The sequence below is a fragment of the Botryllus schlosseri genome, chromosome 6, assembly GCF_051294905.1.
Source record: "Botryllus schlosseri isolate E-star chromosome 6, Bs_hap1, whole genome shotgun sequence".
Lineage (NCBI taxonomy): Eukaryota > Metazoa > Chordata > Ascidiacea > Stolidobranchia > Styelidae > Botryllus > Botryllus schlosseri.
In genome coordinates, this window is record NC_137241.1 from 8,885,096 (window position 1) to 8,908,518 (window position 23,423).

General features: G+C 40.4%; 1 protein-coding gene across 3 annotated transcripts; it reads right to left on the reverse strand.

Moving 5' to 3' along the window:
- Positions 1 to 2: 2 nt before the first annotated feature.
- LOC145440829 (protein Wnt-7b-like) lies at positions 3 to 21,537 on the reverse strand. 3 transcript variants are annotated; one of them, XM_080318581.1, is made up of 5 exons: positions 20,400 to 21,500; positions 18,440 to 18,672; positions 16,731 to 16,818; positions 6,283 to 6,517; positions 3 to 4,061 (listed from the first exon to the last, which is right to left on the reverse strand). In XM_080318581.1, the coding sequence occupies exons 1-5, from the start codon at positions 20,792 to 20,794 to the stop codon at positions 3,582 to 3,584; spliced, it is 1,431 nt and encodes a 476-aa protein (XP_080174707.1). In that variant the 5' UTR covers positions 20,795 to 21,500; the 3' UTR covers positions 3 to 3,581. The 3 variants fall into 3 exon arrangements, 2 of the variants coding, with proteins under 2 accessions (XP_080174707.1, XP_080174709.1); XR_013915631.1 differs by having other exon boundaries at positions 3,920 to 4,061; positions 16,741 to 16,818; positions 20,400 to 21,537; XM_080318583.1 differs by lacking the exon at positions 20,400 to 21,500 and having other exon boundaries at positions 18,440 to 20,368.
- Positions 21,538 to 23,423: the final 1,886 nt, after the last annotated feature.

The following is a 23,423-nucleotide window of genomic DNA, read 5'->3' on the forward strand; positions in this document are numbered from 1 at the left end:
GGTTTCGATCAAATAGATTATCCTAAATGTATTTTAAATGTTATCAGTGTCCTTGACCACTATAATTATGAATACTTAACTTGTAAAAGAGACGAATCAAACCAAAGATTTCCGACCACGATATATTTATCTAAGAAATCCGTGCCGACAAGCAGGGTACAATGAAAATGTGCGCAAAGCGTGACCTCAAACGAAGTGAGCAATTCAATTGTATTTTGTTATTGGAGGATGGACAATGCGACTGACTTGTAATGAGAACTTAGCGCTAAAACGACGGGATTTTTATGCTTTGTCTTCAGCAGCGTGTTTGGTGAATCATAATAGCAACTGCGCACTTTATTTAATTCAGGCGTTTGACCGGGGATATATCAGGATAAACCTGCGTTTCCCGTTTCGTCGCATTTCATTCGTACTATATTTAGTCACTTTTGGTTATGGTCAGCTACGTTTAATACTTCCTCGCCCGAGACGACTCACCGTTATGCTGATTTTCGTACTCCTTCATTTTTATATGAACTTGATTCCTGATGAAGTGACGTGAAGGTCACATGGGTAATTGTTGAGAGATCTCACTTCCTTGACTGAGTGTATGTATTGGGAATTCCTGTTTAGCAGTCACAAATAGCGACATTTTTCATATTAATAACTCGGCATTAGTTATTGGAGATGATTCACGTTTGTGGTACTATAAACAAGTAGCCTACTCACAACAATATAACATACATACCGTGTTGGTATTGGCCTAGTTATCGTAGGTCGCGAGCATACCCTGAGATAAATTATAGAATTAATAGCAGAGGTATGTAGATGTTTACTATATATATACGGTAACTTTTCTAATCTAGTTTTACGACGGACAATATGAACGATTGGGATGAACCTTTCATTCGAAATATTCGTGTCCTGTGTAGGACTGTAGTTCGGCGCCAGACAAATAAGCTGATAAAATTAAAACGCGTCATAATGTATCAGTCAGCTGTAAATTATTCCAGCAACAGAAAATCAAAATAAAGTTTTGTCATGCACTTGAACGAAAAATAATGCTATTCTTCATTTCAAGATGTCAATTAATATTGAAACGGTCACTTTAGCATCTACCAGCCATCAGTATACACAAACACATATAGGCCAAACAAACAAATATGTACATTGTACAATGTACATTGTGGAACAACGTGTCGCTACCGCATTAAAACATTTTTATGAATGGCAAGATGTGGTGAATAATAGTTCTAATTAAGCAACTGTAAATTAGATAAATTCAAACATATGAAGTTGGTGTTGGTGATTCCCACTGTGCACTGACTTGTACTCACTTACTCACCATTTGTATTAAAATAGACTGTTTCAATTACGATAGAATCACGTCAGCAATCTAAAATACAATCTCTGTGCCCTGTTCGGAGAATTACAATCGCCACATGTCTGCGGCTGTAATCTTAATGGGGTTTGACGTGATGGCTACGCAGGGAGCTGGCACGGCACGATGAAATTTGTCGTAATTGGTACTTCTGAATTTTTTTCACAAAACAACAATTTGTTTTCGTGGCATCGCATTAACATCTTTAAAAATTAACCTTCCTAATATATATCATCTTGGCTGTCGCTTATGTATATGATGGCGTTCGGCAAATAGGTGAGATCTCATCGAAGAAACGATGTCGTTTCTTCGAGATGAACGGCATCGTCGCTCTAGGCCAGAAGTACGGGGTGAATTGTATATTATTTATTTTATTATTTTGCGAAAATGAACAGTGTCTATAGGACACGTTGACAATACGGACGCACGGTGTGTGAGCCTGCGTCAAACTTCAGTCTACTCATACATGAATAATGAGTATAGATTATAGATTATGCGATGCAGATTACTTGATCAACATTAAAATGAAGATGCCCTTATAACACGGTTGTATGCAGTAACGGCATATCTCTTTATAGCAGGCATGTGTACTTTGCACAGTTTGCAGTGTGCAGCTTTTTTGGGAAGCGGGTCAGGTATAAATAATAACTTGAAACTGCGTGTCGCGCATAGGTCCTCTACTATTTGCAAAGCCCGCCATCTCGTTAGCAATTGACTTAAGTGACGGTAAGACGTATCGACAAAGTTTGGTATCAGATTACACATACAATAGTAGATATACCTGAAGGCAAATCGCTCTTAGTAAGAAAAGGGAGTTTTGATTGTCGACTTATTGTGTCGAAATATTCATGCGTGCATGCATCGTATATATTAGTGCTATCTTGCTGCGTCCCTTACAACTCAAGCTCGCGTCGAGCGGACCAGACGAACCTAAATTAAAAATCTATTTCGCTGGTCACGCACTAGACGAAATTGGCACATCTTCACGGACTGAAATTGTGTACCGTAATATATATAGTTTAGTGAAAATAGTATAGTATACTGTATTTTTGCGAAAACCTGAACGTGCCGTACCAATTCCCGTGGCCACTTGGCATCATACGCCGGAAGACATTGTCGTGGTCATCGTGTAATGTTGACGATGACGCATTTAGCTGATATATACGTGAGACTAAAACGTTGAATGTATAATTGTATATTGGATATGTATTATTGTACACAGCTTCCTGTTAGCCTCGTATGCGGCCTGCTATTTGTACGCCCCAAGCGAAAATCCGTTGCAACGTTTTAGATCGCCGTGTTATCAGATCACGTCGCAGAGAATACATCTTAGTGGTACATGTGGGATTGGACTGAGGAACAGCCATATCTCGCAAATAGAATTTATTCATTACTGGTACTTGCGAAAATTCTTGGACAAATTTGATTGCTGTGATATGGCTACGATGTTCGACCAACCGTGCCGAGCTATTGAGCTACGACGAGAGGTATGCGGAGTCTACAAACTCTTCAATATCATCGACTTTAATATCTTTGGATTAACGTACAGCTGAAGTGGATAAATGTAAAGCTTTTATATCAGATGATAAATTGGTTCAGTGACGTTTACCGTTCTGGTGAAATAACTGCTTGAGCTGAACGGAGGAGATCAGAAGTTGCTTTAATATCGGCATCTTTACCGTTTCAATGTGTTCTCCGTGAAGTATTTATGGACAATTGGACATACGAAATAGCTTATAACGACAAAACAAATTGTCTAAAGACTCACATCACGTCGTTCAACACGCGGTAAATCGGTATGGTCGAAAGTTAGTGAACTGCATGACATACCGTACCGTACTGCAACTTCACTTCTGGAGGCCTAAATGCCAAAAAGCTTAATGGCGCATGAGGTATGTGTTATGACGTAGAAGTTTCCATGGTTGTGATTAGATCGAGTATTGTTTGTACAAGAAGCATGCCATTGCAAAATATAAGCAGCGATGCTCTCAAGGATCAACTGATATATGTTATTGCTGGTACGATTTGTGTAGTCCACAACGAAGCCGATTTCCGCGTCCATAGCAACCTTGGTTGGGCTCTGTACTTTCTCGGGAAGCACCCGCTGTATGCAGTCTCCTCATCTCTTCAATGCACAAAGACATACGGCTTGGTCGTTTGACGTACCGTAACCAGCAGGACGACGGCCTCGTACCACACCAAAGCCATGCCTGCACGCATTTCAGTGACATGTATATTGCTCCGCTTTTTCACTGCATTCGTCACATTCCACACGGCAGCACCAGTAGAATTTACATTTACAATCCCATTTTCGCTCTATGCGCTCAGGCTTATGGCCCCTGCCGCAGCATAGATGAGAGCAGTAATCTCGATCTGAGGTCATCCAACAAACGCGGCCTTCGGTGCCTGCTGTCCTCGTTGTCTCGTTGAAGACACAGTAGGACGGGGAATCGTCCGTGTAAACTAGATCACGTTTCAGCGGCTTTGTCGGGATTCCGTTTTTATAATAGCCTATTATGGGATACTGGTTTCTGCTGCGACGCCCGGAAATACTCCTCACTTTTGTGGACTTTGCATAGGCCACACGCAATGCGTTTCCGACCTCCCGAAAGTCCGGCAATGTGACCCAGCAGGTTTTTAGTGTGCAAGACGCCGATTTTCCATGACACTTGCATCGAATCCTTAGCTTTTTCATCAATGCCTGAGAAATAGTAATGGCGATTCGTAGAAATTCCACATTCAATTAGCTCTCGATGCACAATCGCACATGCGACACACACGCAAGGGAAATGTGGTTGGACCAGCGGCTTATATCGTGTAAAAGTATGAAATGATATCTAAAGAGCTTCTTGGAGGTACAGAAATTCAATATTCAATATACTTATCAATTGAAATGTTATCTGAATCTTATTTCGTAACTTGGCCATATTCCGCCGCTTTCTGTTATCATATCCATTGACCGTGAATCGTTGAAAATGTAGGCAAATGTTTTTTATAAATAAATAATATACTTTTATAATTGTCAGTAGACATGATCCAGTTGAGTACCGAGGTAACCTGCATCGTTACAAATTTTAAAATTATTTCAATGTGATCGACTGATCATATATGACACAGATTTCGATGCATATGAACACTTGAAGCGAAAATATTTCGAAGATCCGATAAGAATATGTATGGATGTTGGCCTACACATAGATATGGACACTTGGACAGTGGACACAGTACAGTTTTCGGTCTGCTGGCTTAATGCAAGACTATTTGAAAATCTGGATTTTATGAACGAAAATGGTACGGAATCTTTTACGTCTGGCCTGGGCCGAATATAGCTGGCGCGTTATATTTCATAATATCTTCAGGTTTAATGTATCGTGATTCGTATCATCGTTACCTCAGAAGTGAAGGTGAATTATTCTAACGGCAACAATGAGATATCTCAGTAAAATGCATTCGCTGCAAAGGTGCAGTATGTTAGCATTAAAATGAACGGTGTTTTTAAAAAAGGACTTTTAAAAAAATTGTTTTTTAAGTTGTAAAATTATGCCATAATTGTGTAAATACTTTCAAAAAACATGTTGTATGATCCTACGGACAATTATCACCAGATATAGTCGACGTGTATCGATACTGGATGGTCGGAACCAATGTTCCCTCTAATTTTTTACGAGTCTGCGCACACTCAACAAATCACTGCGCAGACCCTTGGACAACGGTGCGTATCGACTAAAAAAAGGTCATCACTTCGGATTTTTTGTGCGCAGCTTGCATTTTCCATGCGCAGAGACCGTGTCAGCACTGCGCATTTGTGCACGTGCGCAGCTTAGAGGGAACATTGGTCGGAACCCTCAAAATAGTCGCTTCGACATTAATAGTACAGATATTTCGTCCAAGGAGCTACATATGCCCTATATTTTCAATTGGCAATGTCAATTCATTATGACGTGACAACTGAATATTCGTGACGTCATGGATTTAAAAAAAAATAAAAAATAAAAACAAGTTTAAAATTAGGGCTTTGTTTTAAACATATTTGTTTTAATTTGATTTTTTTTAATGAAATCCTAGGTGCAGTGATAATGTAATGTAAAGAGTGCAAAGGAGAGTCAGTGATTCTAAACCGGAGTTCGTTCAGCGAGAAATTTGCCACTTCGGCTCTTGTATGATATACTTTAACACATAGAGAGGAAATGATCTGCTTCACAGCGGATGTATGGAGGAATGGTAGGAACTGCTGAAATGTTCTAGAATCTAGATGGTGTTAACATGAACGTGACTATATGACGACATGCGACGTCACAATGATAATTGCAAGACATATCATTTTCCCCCCTGTCTACGCCCCTGTGCCCTTACAGCGAAAGATATTGCTGGAGTAGTATTAGTTAATTAGAGTAATCTCGGTGCCATTACACCGATATTACTCATTACCTTATTAATGAAGCAATATGTCTTATCATTATGCTTTTGGTTGAATTTATATTAAGATTCAGTGATAGTTTTCGGCTACAAAGACCCCTATAGCAGCTGTCTTCGAAATAGTCGTCTGTTGTGGCAAATATGGTATGTGATCTCATTTCCAACGATTTATCTTTGTGAGATGAGGTTGTGCACATGCATGTCTAAATGGACGTATAGGTAGGCCTCTGTGAGATTGACCAAAACCGAAGGTAGCCTATATGAATTATTTCCGTTTCAATCAATTATGTCGTACGTAGAATCAGCAGTTGTGGTGTTCCGCGAGAATCAGGGTATTATTGATACTTTATAGTTCCAACGACGTAAAAATGGGGGCAAATTTGGAAAAGTCCAAAAGCTAGTTTTGTCCGATTTTGGCTATAAGCTATTTCGTAGGGGTGTAAGTATATTTCTCTGATATTCACAATAGGCTACACTACATACGTTTAGAATTGTGAAATGCTTACTTTTCTGCCGGCTACGTAATTGTGTAAATTTATTCGCGCTCTCAGATTTCTACTCATTTCTCGGGAGTCCCAAACTTCACGGCACAACCTGTTTGCTTGCCTAATAGAAACAGAGCAACCGCCCCATTCCCACAGTGATGGCCTGTTGTCCCGATTGTCTGTTTTGTCAACCCGCCATTTTCTGTAATCCGCCCGCGTGAAGTAGTCTCGCTTGCTCGAATCGCACCCACAATTCCTGTAAACAAATGGATATTATTCATTACCATTTATTGTATAAATGCAGATAATCCTTTGCCTCTTAGCCTAATAAGCGTAGAAAAGGAAGCATGTGGGTGTGTTTGATCGTTACGGCCCACAACGCTTTGATATTACAAATGTACAAATGTAACTGCGTATGCCACACTGACGAACTGCTAATCATAACTTTTTGAGGATCCGTATGAGTAAATATCGTGTGAGTTAGTAAACTGTGTTCTCGATAACTTTAGTAATGGACAAGACAGTTATCAGTGCATAAGTTAGAGTAGGCATTCACGGTATACTTTTCCATATTTGGCCGGAGTCGGATGGGAGTCGGATTAATACTTTTTGATACGGTTAAAGAGTTGCTGTTGAGGTTATTGATGAGCATGACAGTTGTAACTACCAACTACATGCTAGTTGGTGCCAATACAAACCTGCATGTCCAATATTAACCTGTGGGTTTTATTGTCATGTTTCTTTGGTTGCAATATTCAATATATACCTTGAAGCCGAACTGTGTGATCTAGCCCAGTGGTTCTCAACCGCCGGTCCGCGGACCGGTGCCGGTCCGCGACGACATTCCTGCCGGTCCGCCAAGTAAAATACAATTTTGTAACTTAATTTCAAGAAGCAATGTTGAAGGCTTGCCCATTAGGGCTGTTCAAAAATAACTTTTATTTTCTGGAATCCAGCCATTCACTGACCTGCGGAGTCTTAACTTGTTAGAATTCAACCAAATTTGGTGTGCAGCGTTTTTAGGGTCACCTGATAATTGAATTGGTGAATGAAGAAAGTTATTTTTTAACAGCCCTATTGCACATTGATGAAATGAATAAAACATCAAATTTTAGAATGATTCGGAACTTCGTGAGGTAACATCAGGGCTGGAAACGTATTCGATTTGACTTAAAGTGCAAGACGTGTCATTTGTCGACATGCGAGCGACAATTAGAGAACAGATACTGGCTGACTCATCGCTAAACAGCGCAGTTTGCGAGATCATTCGTTTTCGATTCATTCATTTTGTATAGGACCATAACTGGGGCAATCCAAACCGCCCAATTTGAGAGGGGCCGAGCTTGAAAAGAGCCGAAATTATTTTGCAAATAAACATAAATAATAGCGTATTCTTTTAAAACTTTTCCAACATTTTTCAATTTCTTTTCGTGCTTTTCGCGTTTTAGTGACGCTAATGTCTTACTTATTAGGCGCCTTTCTCCGAGAAAAACGCATTATTTATGGAAATAGGCATTCGGCGTCTGCTATTGCCGCGCCATGACTTACCAACACATATTCAAGTTTAGGCTGACATGGGACTCCGAAAGGTGTGCTACAAATACGACAGTGAGAAAACCGATTCAGTCATGAATAACTGAACATTTTCGCTATTGGCGCGATTATGCTACATAAACTCTGCTTGCACTGAGTTGAATGAATGTGCTCACAACTACAGGTGAAAATATCCACCCAACTGTAGGGTCTGGAAGCGAAGCTCCCCGGAAGTTTGGCTTAGCGCCCTGTGGTGGCCCAAGACCAACGTTTTGAGGTGGGTTGGCGAAGTTCTTTTTCGGCCCAGATTTGCGGATGGCGGTATATAAGCTGGAAGGTGTTTTCTTGCGGCACGCAGCGTATTCGTTGTTGCTAGACTAGCTTATGCGTCTGGTGGCAGTTAGCAATGAGCGAGGTAGCACGACAAGGTGCTTGGTTCGACTCCGCAACGCTTCTTCTCTCGGTATTGTCAAAGAATAGAATATTATTCGAGTTGGCGTGATCGGTTAAACTCGCGGCCTTCGGCGCGAAAGACTGTAAATTAAACGATTCTCTGCGGTAGCACGTTTATCTGGACAAGGCAATTGTACCTCGACTCATCAGACTAGCTACCCTAAAATCACATGGATGCCATATTGAAGATAATTAATTGCGATCCAAACCCTCTAAATCTCACTCTCTAGCACCATTTAATTTCAAAACACAGTTGCATACTTTACATTTTGGCTACATTTCAATTTTGAAAAGTTCACCGGTCCGCCAGACATTTTTTGAAACTTAACCGGTCCGCGAGGTGAAAAAGGTTGAGAACCACTGATCTAGCCAACTGTTTTAGCAGTTTACTATAGAAATAGGTATTCGTTGAAGATTTAGTATCGGAGTTTTCCTCGGATCGGATATCGATCATTTCAAGAATCTACCACAGGAGTCGGATCGGAGACGGATCTCAGAATTGAAGAAGCAGGATCGGTGTCGGGCTGGAGAATTTGTCGATTAGCCCCGCGCTGATATAAGTATACTGAAGGCGAATCATATCGATATAACGTTTATCACATCAGTATTACATATACCAGATGCACTTCATCAAAAACAACTTAATATATTTAACAACCGACAACTGCGATGTAGCATGGTATTAACACTAGGGATGGTGTGAACGTGAGGTTCACGTTCGTGTTCTGTGTGTGAACCTCGGAAAATTGGAGGTTCGCGTTCACAACAGAACCTTGGTAGGTTCTGCACTGTGAACCTTTTTCATATATTGCAATTTTCACTTCATTATAACATCTTTAGTTCAAATTTATTGACTTTCAACTGCGGGCCACTCTATGCATGGGGCTGGCAGCATAAATATTCAACACTAAGCGAGCAAGCCCTTGACAATCTCAGAAATTTACTTGTATTGTTACAAAAGTTTGCTCGAAATATCCAGCCTTCCGTTTGTGCATATTTAGTGTCTCTGTGCTGTGAGCTTGACCCGCAATCACATGACATCAAGAGCGAAATACACTGTATTTTGTCAGCAAATAATCCTTATTCAACCAATCAATGAGATTGATATCGTCTTCTGATGTAAAAATCTAGCAGGCGTACGGGGTCAATCTTGACTACATATGTATACTGTATCATAAAAACCAAATCCGTGCGACTGGGGTGTTGGCTATACTACTGTATAACTTGTTAATCGGTAGCAAGTATAGAAACCCATTTTACACTCTGCTCAATATCCATGTGGCAATACTCAGACGCCGAATACATTGTCCGATCAGGTCGAAATTGTTGGCAAAGCGACGCAAGATACTGATTTTATGGGATTATTATATCATTTGATTGCCCCAGTTGATACATTTGGCGACATTTCAAACGTCAATATGTACTTAAGTACTGAGCTATTATGTTGCCCCGAGTCGTCGCTTGGTATCGTGTACAGTAGATTAATATAGGCAATCACTTAATTGAAATATGGGGTTTAAATTAGCAATATGACGTCACGTGACGTCATGAGGTTCACGTTCGTGTTCACACAGAACCTGTCAAAAAGGTTCACGTTCACACGAACCTGAACCTTTCAGTGGTTCACACCATCCCTTTTAACACCTATATCAGGGGTTCTCAACCTGGAGGGAATTCTCCTTTGGGGGGAATTTTGAAATTTTTGGGGGAATATGGTTTTAGCGTTGTATCGGAATATACTATGGGTTCACAATGTGTGATGAGATAGCGCAGTGGTATAATCTATACTGCTGCAACACCAATGGGTTGTGGGTTCGAGTCCGACCGAGTTCGACTCTAGAATTCATGCATAAGTGTTTATGGTTTACGTATAGGCTCCTCCTTGCCATCTTATCCGTGTAAGCGGTGTCTCATAAAAGCCTAGAAGTGGGCCGTGCTATAACTCGGCAGCTACGGTAACAAATGAAGGAAATTGGAATGGTGTAAATGACCATAGTAGTCAACACACACCATGAACATTTAAAAACAAACGTACTGCTTCACAAGGTTTTTAGACTTCTATGGTAAAGCTGTTAAGTAGAAACTAGTTCTTTACAATTGCATGTTTATTTGGCGGATTTTAAGCTAGGTGTATGTTTAAATGCCTTCCGTAGATATTGCACCCCCTGGTAAAGTGAGGCCCGCGAGACGATTTCGTTGGGCCCGCGACAGCCTCTCGACCAAATTGCTACTAAGCAGGAAAAAGTCAAGCCGAAGTCAGCACAAGGCCGCTACCTTTTCAAGCCAACATATGAGCTTGAGCTTACGTAAAGAACATCAAATTCATCGATACGACTCAAGGTCATAGCAAGTTTTTCGTCAGCGCCTACCCGACCGGTAAATATGAACAAGTCAAATTTAGCTGTACTTTACAAAAGTGTAGTGCGGTCCGCATTCGACATAGTTCAGACATATCTGGATATGTTTGGCCAGTAATTGCTCAGTCAACAAATGGTTGAGCGTTAAAAAGCATCTTTTTTTAGTCACAGGCAACTTTTTCATAGGGGGGAATTTTAGCTCAAATATCGGCCAAGGGGGCCACGAAACGAAAAAGGTTGGGAACCACTGACCTATATTGTCGCTGTTTTATACTAATGTTGTTTCCATTATTATCATTGTGAATGCATATTACAAATGTGATGCGAATCGAGATGCTCACGGCCTAGCCTACTTTAACCGCGTCGTTACAAAATAGCAAATTTACCCAAAGTGATCCGACTTAGTTGCAGAAATATGTTTTACAAATAAGTGCGCTTCGATACTCCAATGCATTGAATCACAACTCGATTACACAATCATTGCAATCAAATCGTCGATTTGGACTCAAAGTCCCCGAAGTCTTGTGCACAGTCCTGTAGTCGCTGCGATATACCCTTCACAATCGCACTGCTACCGCATTTTTTCGGGCTTCATGGTTTATCGGATTAAAGTCATATTGCCTGTGCAGTAAAGATAAATTACAGTCATGCAAGAAAAACTGTTTACGGAATTTGTCACGCGAACCTAATTATCCCGCACCTGCTGCACTAAAAATTCCTAACCGGCTGCGGTCTCAAACATTGATTTATAAATGCGGCGATAAATTGTGATGGATAGAGCTTTCTCAAGATGAAAACCAGAAAACGGCATGAATTTAATCATTCCTATTACGCCTAGTGTCCTGTACAGTGTACTGTGAACTGTACATTTATATTCTATACTGCTAATAATCTTCAAACAGGTAGGTTGCACTAAAAGGAGGATGTCACTTTCGTGATAGCAAATGCAATGAATGTATATTGCATATACTGTATAGTACAAACTGCGGCAGCCAGCGGATGCATCCCGTTCCTAATTGCCCTCAGTATGTGAGTAATTGTGACAATTCACAATAATCCATTACAATTGTCTTTTTGGTGCCTAACCCTTACATGGATATTCGCAGTTCGAATAGCATTCGTTTCCATCTGGGTCGATTCTGCGTTTGTTTTGGTTCATTTACTAAAAATGGCAAGGGGGGATTACACGGTACGCGGAATTTAATCGGCTTAACATTGTTCGCTGCCAATACCAGTTGATATAGACAAAATCTGCAGCTGGCAAGTGGTTGTAGCGCATTCATTGTTCAATGCAATTCACGTTATAAAATGGAGCAAGTTTAATATTATGGAACTCTGTTAAGAGAATTTCCGCAAATATAATGTAAGCTTTTGCTATATTTTTCGTAGTGTTCGACATATAGTGTCATTTACACGAAACCCCAACACTTTGCTCCCGAATCCAATTTTCTCGATGGCTCAATTTCGTTCCGGACTTTTGTAAGACATGGCATAACCAATGCGGTGGGAATGAGAAGCCTGGATAAGACTGAAACTAGTACGCAGAGATCAGAGAGTCAGACCTGATTCCACAGCCACAAACACAGTTCCGGCAACATCACAACCATGGCATAACCGAGATAGTTTGGCTTTGTTTCGCGTGCTGAAATACTCGTTTATTCCGACGTGCGACTGTCTCTTCGAGATCGACTGTCTGTTATTGCCCCCATCGACTGTAAGCTGTGTATCTAGTTAGTTAATATGAAGCGTCTTCAGATGTTGATATTCCAGTGGCAGTGTTGGCAGTGCGACGATGTTACACTAGCTAGAATATTTCTACAATCATTCGAGCGAAATCAGTATCATTTCGTTAAGGTTTTTAACAATTCAAGACCAAAAGAATTACAAAACTGAAACGAAAGTAAGGAATCGAAACGTCTTGGTGAAGTCAATTGATTAAACCCTCAGTTTGGCTTACAAAAATCGTAACAGAATTACTGTAATAAGAAGAGGCATGCACAATGTACAGTACATGCGCATTTTACATATATCACACACTGCAAATGCGATGGGAAATATACATATAATATTTATCAAAGGATGAGCAAGGAAAGGGGCATTATTCATCACCGGGTACAGGCGAAGTCATTAAATCGATTCGGTAATCTCAATACGCTCACTAGTATTAGCTCAGTAGGGACTGTCTGTGGATGGGGTTGTTGGTGGGTACTAGGCATATTAAGCTACTTGAGGCTGGCATAGGCTAATTTTGATTTGTTGTCGTAATCCATTCCGACGATTACACTGTTTCCAAGTAATCACAATCGACTTCATTTGAAGAAAAGTCAAATTAATCGTAATCGCCTATGATGTTTTGCTTCGATTGATTTGTGAAGAGACGATTAGTGAACTTTTTAGGTGCAAAGGGACTTGTCTATGTCAGACACGGTGAATTGCATTTATTTTACAAGTATTGTATAATTCTCTCATTTAATTGTGTTAATACCTTCGACGAAACATGTAGCATGAAACTTCAGACGTTTGTTTTTAAGTTATTTTTGCTTTAAGTACAACCCTATACACAACCTTACGATGAGCGTTGATACTTCACGCAAAATTTCATTTTAATTTCCGTATTCCGTATACTCTATATCAGTGGTTCTCAGCCTTTTTGGCTTCCCGGACCCCTTTTGACCGTCGCGGACTCTTACGGACCCCCTCAAGTTTTAGTTCAATTTTAGCTCTCTTATGGTGCAACCTTCATATCTGTCTTGTGCAAATATGAACTGTAGGCTTGTGATAAACAGCAAAACAATGATATTTCTTGAAGATAACATCATACTATTTACGTAGAAATTGGTAGACTTTTATTATTTCAAAGCTAATTTTTCTGCTGTATTTCTTGAAGTACGTGGTCGTGTCTTGAAAATCCGAGTCTTCGTTTTGATATGAACGAGGAGTCCCGAAAACCATTTCCGCAAAGATAGATGGAGGCTAATCCAATATTAACGCATAACGCTTCCGACGAGACTTTTGGTGTTATCGCAACATTTATGGCACCAAAATGAAGAAACGTATATTTTATGAACATATCACGTCCAGCATCTAGAGCAGGGACGGGTAAAATACAGACCGCGGGCCGGATTCAGCCCGCGGCGGCATTTTGATCGGCCCGCAGAGAGTTTCTACCGTCAAAGTAAAATCCTAGTCTAAAAGTAGAGACAAATTTTATGCACCAAAGAATGGATCCAAGTTTTCCATCCTGAGAAAGACTGTCATGAAGCTACTTGTTCCGTTCGGGTTTATATATATATATACGAGCAAACATTTTCGACCATGAACAATTGAACATTAACAAGACATGGCTGCATACCAATATAACTGGTGATATGAATTTCAGGGTTGGAGCGTAATGCTTTGATAGCAACGAAACACTTCTTGTTCATCAGAAAACCAGCCTTGTCGATAGGGCATCCGCGATACGAATGCACCAAATCTGATAGCCGAGCTTTAAGAACAGGTATATCATTGTCCGATTTATGACGACTGTCAGCCGAAAATATTCGCGTTCATTTCAATATGAATATACTATTCAATTGTATATTGAAGTTATGTACCTCCAAGAAGCTGTCACGAAGTCACCCTGATTGACGTTACTATCTCCATATTTTTATTTTTTCCACAAACCCCAACAAAACGTCTCTAAACAGCAATTTGTTTGTATCAGCAGGTTAATGGAAAATTGGCAATGAAAATGAATTTCTACACTACGATAGTTCATGTCAGACGATTATTATGATGATATGAGTCGTGAGGTTTTAGAAGTTGTGGTGCGAAACTGCCGCATGCTTTCTCAAATTAAAAAATAAAAATTTGAATATCAACCATACTAAAAATTTAGAGGTCTCGCGGACCCCCTGAAATTGCTTCGCGGACCCCCGGTTGAGAACCGCTGCTCTATATTATCCGATGGCTCTAGTAAAGTTTAAGGGGCAACAACTGGAATTTCCACATTTTTAATTCACGATTTAAATCAGCCGTCAGTCATCGACTTATATATCATGTTACCAAGGGTCCTAGATGGAACGGAAATTGGTAGTGGGCATGACCGAAACAGCATTTCACCAGTCCCACCCAACCACTGGTCTTGGGCCCCAAATATCGATTCGACATACTTCTGGGGGGCGAAGCCCCATTTCTACGACGGCCCAACCGCCTTTCAGGCGCACAGGAATCGCTTATCTTAAAGTTTGGCAGATTCAGTGTCGTTTAGCTGTTTATGGTGGCGCGCACCACAAAAAGAATTTCAAAGTCATGGACGAAAATCGTCAATACTATTGATACAATTGCCTATATTAATATTAATGTTGATCCTATCTCATGCCGCGTGAGCAGATTCATCGATGGATATGATGTAGGTGGTGTATTCAAAAAGTTAGGGCACATCAAATTACACATTTGCGAGTAAATGCGAGTAATTTGTAACAAATTACTTTGTTGCGTGTTGTTATTTCGTAACGTCCAATCAAGATTGCCGTTATAGTCGAAATACATTATGATCACCCAAACGTATCTGACCAAACCCGCAGGTTGCATTCACATAAATCATCCCAGCGGCCTCAAGAGATCTTTGTTATACAACACGAATACAGCTGCTGGACCCTTCCATATAAATCTAGCATATTTTTGTCCGATGGCGGGGAAATGCATTGAAATCCGGTGATAGCAAATCTCTAATTTTACGATGCTTTATTCTTTTAATAACACTCAACACTTAATGTTCAATTCAGAAATAATTTTGGGTCCCCTTCGATCTTGGGGGAGGGGGGGTTGCGCTGATGTTGCAGCCCCGGTAGTGGATACAACAGGTCGTTAGCATTGAAGCAGTGCAACGCATATATTGCAGAAAGCAATTGGCGTCACAATATTTTCTCGTATGATACAGCCTCAATCGTGGTCGAACATGTGTTAGGCTCAATTTGAAGTAATCAAAATCAATGTAATCATAATCGACTACTGCACTGCTAGGTTTCACGGTAATTTCGGAATTAGTCGCAATCGATTACATTGATACAGTTAACCCCGACGTCTAACTATCGAACACTCTGATAGCCGGCGGGATATAGTTCCGTAGTCCACACATATCGGACCCCCCTCCTAATTGGTTTACCGTTCTCATTTACCATAAACCGCGCTGATTTATCTGCCGGGCGGCGAGGACAACGTGCATTGTACCTAAGCGCAAGTGAAGAGGTAGTGAGGCAGGACAGAGACCGCAATAAGTCTAATACATGAACTTGGCAGCCTGATTTAGCGACATTTGTCTTCACATGAGTCAGGACAACAATAGTGTTTGTATATGGCCAGCAGTCCTTCACCGGGTTATGTCCATCTAATTATTTTATATTGTATACATGGGCCATCCGCACGGTTGTAGTGTTTCTACTATCGCCATAAAAATATAACGTCGACGCACACGTTTCGAACTTATAGGGCATTTTCGCTATTTTGCTTCCTATATAAGGCTCAACGAAACCGCTCCCCACCATTCCGGCGACGACAATGTCACTTTAAATGTTTAGGCATCATCGACACAAACGTTTTCGGTGAAATATTTCACAGCATGAATTACGGAAAATAGATCGTCGATGATACGATAAAATAATTCCGCATGCGATGTCCTTTTTTGGCGTTGCATTGAACTGTGTCGTCTAAATTACCGTTCTTTATAACTGACAGTGTCGCCTGTCTATAACACTGATGTTAGTGCATTTTATGAATATTTCGTCAATATAGAGAGCAATATATCAATCCCTGTGATGATTCGCGGAATAGGATTTAGCGAACTACATATATTGACGGAATGACCGATATGTCACCGTAATTGAAATGCTGAAATAGAATTTGATGGTTCATACTTTCTGGTTGTAACGGCATATTAATGAGCAAGATCAATGTTGGTTTCATTAATATCACATTTGTTTACTGTTACAGTTGGTTTCCCCTGTATCTTATTATAATATATAAGTCATGTTCATGATAACAAATTGCCTCCGTATACGAAGGGCAGTGGTAGACTAATTTCTCCAACTTAGCCTATTTACATCTCTACACTACATGCATCACAAACAGGCATCGCACACGAACCTTACTTGACCTTGAGTGCAGGCTTTGGCAATCGCGTGAAGAACACCAGCTGCTCTTACTGCGCTGTGGAAAGCGGCTTCTTTAGTACCTGCGAGCAGAAACATTGCTGCACTGGTGTCGAAATGATCAATTAGGTTAGTGTAAATAACACATTGACTTTCGATGCGTGGTATGCTATGGAACCAATAGACATAATTTTCATGGCACTCCGAAGGTCTTCCGGAAATATGATACTTCTTCGGAAGATAGGAAACCAAAACTCCACTGAAAGTAATGTACTCATTACGGCGGTCTATGCCAAATACGTCATTCGCATACCTTATGGGCTGGATGCCCGTAGACTCAATTCAAGACGCTATTTCGCAGATTTTATCAGCCATCGTTATCACTGCTATGATTGCTGTAGTGATGTCACGATTTATCGAAAATCGAATGAAAATCGCTCATGGCGACAGTGTGTGCATTTCATACCCAAATAGCTCGACAAATTTGTTTTAAAACTACCCGGGTGTCACTAAAAACATAGTGATATTATGATCAGCCGTTACGCCCCCGCTTGCTCGCTATTTGAATTCGTAATAACGTGCGGCTCTTTTGAAATCCCATGACATGACATGCTTTCTGCAAACCTACGAAGTTGCCATTAAATGGGCGTATGTATGTCCCGAATACGGAACCATGAGGTTGCAGATAGTACTACATTGCTTTCATACGTCATGAATTTCAAACACGCGAGAAGGCGACGTCAAATTGGTGTTCAATACATCAACGCATCGTTACAGCTGTAGCTCTCGCGTGCGGCCCCGGGTGTGATTCTCTCAATGATTGATGAAGTTGAAGCTTTCAATCACACTCGTCTGCGTATCAGGTGGGGATTATTACGCAAGTGAACGTTTTGAAGACTGAAACACGAACGCAATACCCTCTCTAATTGGGAGCAACATCTACAACATTGTTGTATTTAATAGTAATAATGATGACTTGCACTTTTGCATGTGCAGTTTTAGGCTGTTAAAAAGTCGTAGGTTTCACTGAGGATACCCCATGAAATTTAATAAGTCCCAGTTATATTTAGCGTCATAATTGTTATTTATCAATTAGTATTTAATAACATGGCTTATATTTGAAACTATAGTGACGCAATAACTTTGCTTCTTGGGTTGGAATTGTGCTAAATGTGGTGTTCAGGGTCTTTTTTTCTGAGGAGGGGACCTAACAATTTCATGGGGTGATATTTGACAAAATAAGCTTTTTAAAGAAACCACCCTAATGTATAGATAGAATAGATAGAATGCCTTGATATCCTTATACAGCGCATAGACAAATGCTGGTGTGACTTACCTCTGGGCAAGTGACTATTTGGCCAGGATGATTTTTGAAGATAGATATAGCCGTTACTAGTCCTACATTCAAGCATGGGACTGCATTTTCTATCGTAATTTAGCCCATTTTAGTCTCTACTGGCCAATGTCAAAATACCTTATAATCTTAAATCGCCAATATCTAACTTTATGTCCCTACTATATTTTACGCCGATGACGATTCGCTATCGGAGACAGTGGTTCCAACGCGCGTTTGGGAGAATATCTCTGAAACAAGTAAAGTATTTGAGTCGCGCGAAGGTGCCGAAATCTCCCCGTTTACAAAGCTAATCCACCAGTCAATTTAATTCCTAATGCGTCAAAGATAATAAGGGAAAGGGAAATCACCAATTCTTTCATCGCTTGTCATGGCAGATGCGTCTTCGTTCGAGCCGCAATTCCATCGGCTATGCTTGAACTGCCTTTGGCACTCCTCCAAACCCATGAAGGATCCCTCGTCAGCGAGTATTGTTGCTGACGGATTTCTGTGACAAATACTCCGTTGCCTCGGCGTGAGGCCTGGGATCTTGTCGCAAATGTATCTGCTGCCAGGCATTGCTGCTCTTGTGGATATCGTGAAACTGAAAGACAAATTTTATCGATACTTCGGTACAATATCTGAACGATAAGTTAAATTGATTATGGACAGTTCCCTACATTAATTGATGGAAACTTAGATTCAGTTTCCTAGTAAAATACATTGCGGACAGTACAACAAGTTACATTCTCAGGACGTTCAACTACATTGATGCTGTACGTCTAATATATTAATAGCTGGCGAATAGGGTATAATGCTGTTCCCGGAACAAGTCCATGAATAATTTGGTTCTTTATTTTAAGCAACGGAACTGATTGGGAATTCGTAATAAGGTTACAAGGGATTCGCGAGTGTAATGGACATTGGCATAACCAAGCACCAACACGTGGGTGTAAGGTACGACAATGTTGTGGACAAATATTTCCAGATCTGCTTGGTATTCGTAATTATTTCAGTGGGTTGCGACGTTTATTCAAACTCCGAAAACGAAATAGTAAAAATATGGCAAGCATATGGAAATATTCGCTTGAAAGTCTTTTTCTTACGGTTCGTGAATGTACCATATTATTCTTGAGATTTGTAGATATATAATTCGACTATAACAATGCCTTTGAATTCTGCTGGTATTTTCATATGTGGGACTAGTTTTGCAAAATAATTGGCTAGGGAGTGTCTTGATCTTGATTTTTTACGGGGTAATGATTTAATAGTTGAAATTATTTAAGGGTTGGTAACCACTGCTCTGAAATGAGTTTTAGGCAAGACTCATTTATATGTCATGTTGTAACGAACTCGCACCTGCACGTATGTTTTACGCCCATATACACTATTCGTCAAATCTAAATATAATGTGTCATCGTGTAACTATATCCATATATATGCATATATATCCTTTAGGTGGCCGTTAAAGCCTGCAATAGCCGGGTCGTCGGCAGTTCAGCTAGGATAATTAGGCGGAGTTTGAAGTAATTTTCGATCAATCACGCATTTTCTGAATCCTTTGATTCCTGGCACAACAAATACGGTATCACAAACATGTGAATCACATCTGCGATGTTCCGTGACCCACGTAACCCGGGTGTCGGTTTTTACTTTGAGATTTTGTGACAAAATGAGCGCAGATGCGACGACCAAAACCAAGCGATCGTCAACATCAAACAATAGGCGATACTAAATCTATTCATGACAATACGGTAAAACCATGCAGATGATGCTTGTTGAATTTATGTCAGAACAAATTCCCAGCCAGTGGGTTAGTACTTCTGTGTCTCTGTGGGAATACGGGGAATCGACATTGACGAGATACATAAAACAGTCTTTACTCGCTAATTTGTTTTGTTCCCTTCGACAAAACATCGTGAGGAAACGCAAACTTGATTTGCGATGCTTATCTGAACTATGCACATTTTTTGCCATACTTACACAAAAATATCGAAATCGTTGGTTGATATCGAATTACATATTCTGAGAGATTTCGAAAAGTTGAAGTTCGCACAATAAATATTGATATGTTCAAAAGTCGCTGGAAGTAAGGATAAATGTTTCATAACCACGCAATCACGTTTTATAAGTATATATTCGTCTAAGATCCTATAGGAATCTCACGTGCGCGTATCCTCATTTAACGCCCATCGTTGAAATAATCAAAACCCTGTCGTTTGATTTTAATATAACCGTCATTTGGAGCTTGTCCGATATGATTTGCAACCTACAGTTCGCTCTTTATTGATTATCTCTGCGTTAGTAATCAAATGTAATAGTAAGACTCACGACTGTATCAGCAAAATAATAACAATGACAGCGAAAAGTGTATCTTTAGTCTTCTGGCTTCTGTTGCAAAAGTGCAGCATCAATTGACATCCAGGCAATACTTGAAACGCACCAGTTTTAGTCCGAGAGCAGATGCTTCCCATTATACGAAACCTTCTGCGTTCATGCCGTACAGTACTTCGAATCTCTTTACATTTAAAGCTGCTGAAATAAATCTTTCTATATAAAAAGTTTATATATTTCCTATCGGCTAGATTCCCCACACTATAGTCACGCGAAAAATATATGCCAACCACTGAACACCGGAATAAGCAAAGTTTGAGGTCTTTCATATAACATCTGACAAAAAATCTGATCGCTACTTCTGAACTTCCCGCGTCCAGGAGATGGGTCATGACTCCATAAAAGCAGCCCGAGTAAAGTGTAAATTGCGATAGTCGCGTCGACGGGTTGATATAGTTTCTGCATCGATTGTCACTTTAATCCTATACCGTAACGAAATCTGAAAAATTGTTTCGTGAGTGTCATATCAGAGAAGCATACGTCACTAACTTCAACAACTCCGGACTGCGAAAACGAGAGATACTTAACCCATCTTTTCTTTTCCATACACCATACAAGAATCATTCATTTCAATTTTAGTGGAATCCCGTGCCGCTCTACTGGCGAAGCAAGCCACTACACCATTTCCATCCATCATTACTTATCCTCAAAATGCACAGACCTGTTTTGATGACTAATATCTCCAGTTAAGTCAACGTGAAGGCATCGGTTATCCGAATATACGTTAAGCCCAAACCTTGTGTGATATTGTGACTCTCAAGAACTTTGATCGAGGAGGTCCTTCAAATTCCCTGCCTAAAGGAATGTATTCCATCCGTTGAGATGTTTTAACTTGCGATGTGCTACGATATGTGATGGACATGGCCACTTTCCATCGATGCATGAATTATCATTCGACTTAGGCGTTATTAACGTTTCATATTTCGGCTTCGTTCAGGCCATTTCCGCACAAAATCACACTTATACAAAATTTGCTGTAGAGACACTATCTATGCGAACATTGCACATAACCTGGAACAGTGAAACTTTTTTGCTGCACTGCAATCGATATGAATTACACAGAACCATTTTATTCGACAGATCGCGTGATCTCGAAATCGGATCGAAAATTTACTGATTGTCCACGATATGTTATCTCATGTCGCAGAGCTCGTAATAAATATTTGTAAATATGTAGCCTACATGCCCTCATATTGCCTCAGTAGTTGCGCTCTTCCGAGCGGTAAGCCCTCGAAACTACTTTTGTAAAACTAATTGTCCTTAATTCGGTATACACCCCCGCACCTTCTAGTCATTGAAGCACCTGGCCTACAGGCGAAAAGCGTCACTCTCTTTTTCACTAAATAATAATGACCAAAATCAATGGGCGGACTGACTAGAATTTGACGAAATGCAGTCTATAACTGTGAGGATCTTGAAGGTCAATTTTACAATCCTGTCACATTAGTGCAACATATGCGTGAAAATGATACAATATATGATGTACCTATACAGATATATGACTGAGGCTTCAACCTTTTGGACGCAAATGCTTGTTGCACTACATCTTATAATCTCCGTATTTGCTCAGACTGATTCGGGCTTGATTCGTGTTAAAAGGCGGGACGCTATATGCAGCGTAATAACAGATAATTATATTAGCGTCGAAAGCATATCAGCATACGCCAGGGTTGCCATCGACACGAATAAAAATCTAAGGACAGCCAATAACTCCGACATTTGCAAACTGATGACTGAAAATGTCAACCCTTTCGCACAGTCCTGAAATCACCTGTTCAACGCTTCGTCGGTAAGCTGATAAATAAAAATACTTCGTAGAAATAAGGGCAATGTGGTTTTAAAAGACATCTCGCCTTAAAATAAAGAAAAATCTTGGAATTAAGGACGGTTGCAATCCCGAAATATACCGGATGGTCAATTAACCTTTTTTGCCGCTGATTCCGCAGACGAGATTTTCCTTATATGGAAATGAATTCAAAGAATAGTTAAGTAACATTATTTCACAGATAAGCTATGTATATACACGCAAAAGGTCCAGTGTTAGGATGGTTGCAATTTGTAAATGACTTGACTCGAGGTATGAGAAATATGGAAGTAGGAAAACTTTCAAGTCATCAAATATTCGACGAAACATTCTGAACCTATCCGGTGCGCTAGCTGCCATATAGACCGCTGGCTATCATTTACGTTTCCTATATATGGTTCATTTCATCAGTAGCGACTTTTCAGAGATAACAGCTTCGGCATGCTGTCGTTACCATGCCTATGAATGGAATTATAATATCATTATAACCACTAACGTGCATGCATAAATTTGTACGAAAGGCATCGTATCGTTTGTGTAGAACTACACTGTAAATCATGGGTCAAATGATGGGTGAAATTATTATGGAGATATATCACAGGAGTGTAGTGCAACACCCCAAGAAATAAAAAAGGTGGTGTAGGCACAAGCAGAACACACAGCACGCCTGAGATATACGTCCATAAGAATTGATGTGTTTGACTCATCTCAACCTTCAGAAGGGGTGTGAAATCACAATTTGGTACCCGGAAGAGTCGTTCCGACCGAGCGAGATAGTGTAATGGTGATGCGTCCGGCTACTCGAGCGGTAGGTCGCGGGTTCGATCTCCGGCCGGGTCATACCAAAGACTCGAAAATTGGTATCCGCAGCTATCCTGCTAGGCGCTCAGCAATCACTGATAGCATGGAGGAGAAATAATCGGGGGCGCAGACCGGACGGCCGTATCGCAACTCCGTCGTCAAAGCATCTCGATGGCGCAATCATCTCTCTCTCTCTCTCTCCTGGTTTACACCCCACGCTATGGTGGAAGTCAGATGAATGCACCTATTCATACACCCATTTTTACAAAGATAGCTGATGGTCCGCGCAGTTGAACATCTGTTTGTCACAAGTTCCAGAATCCATCTCTGGTTACATATGCGTAGGATTGCATTTA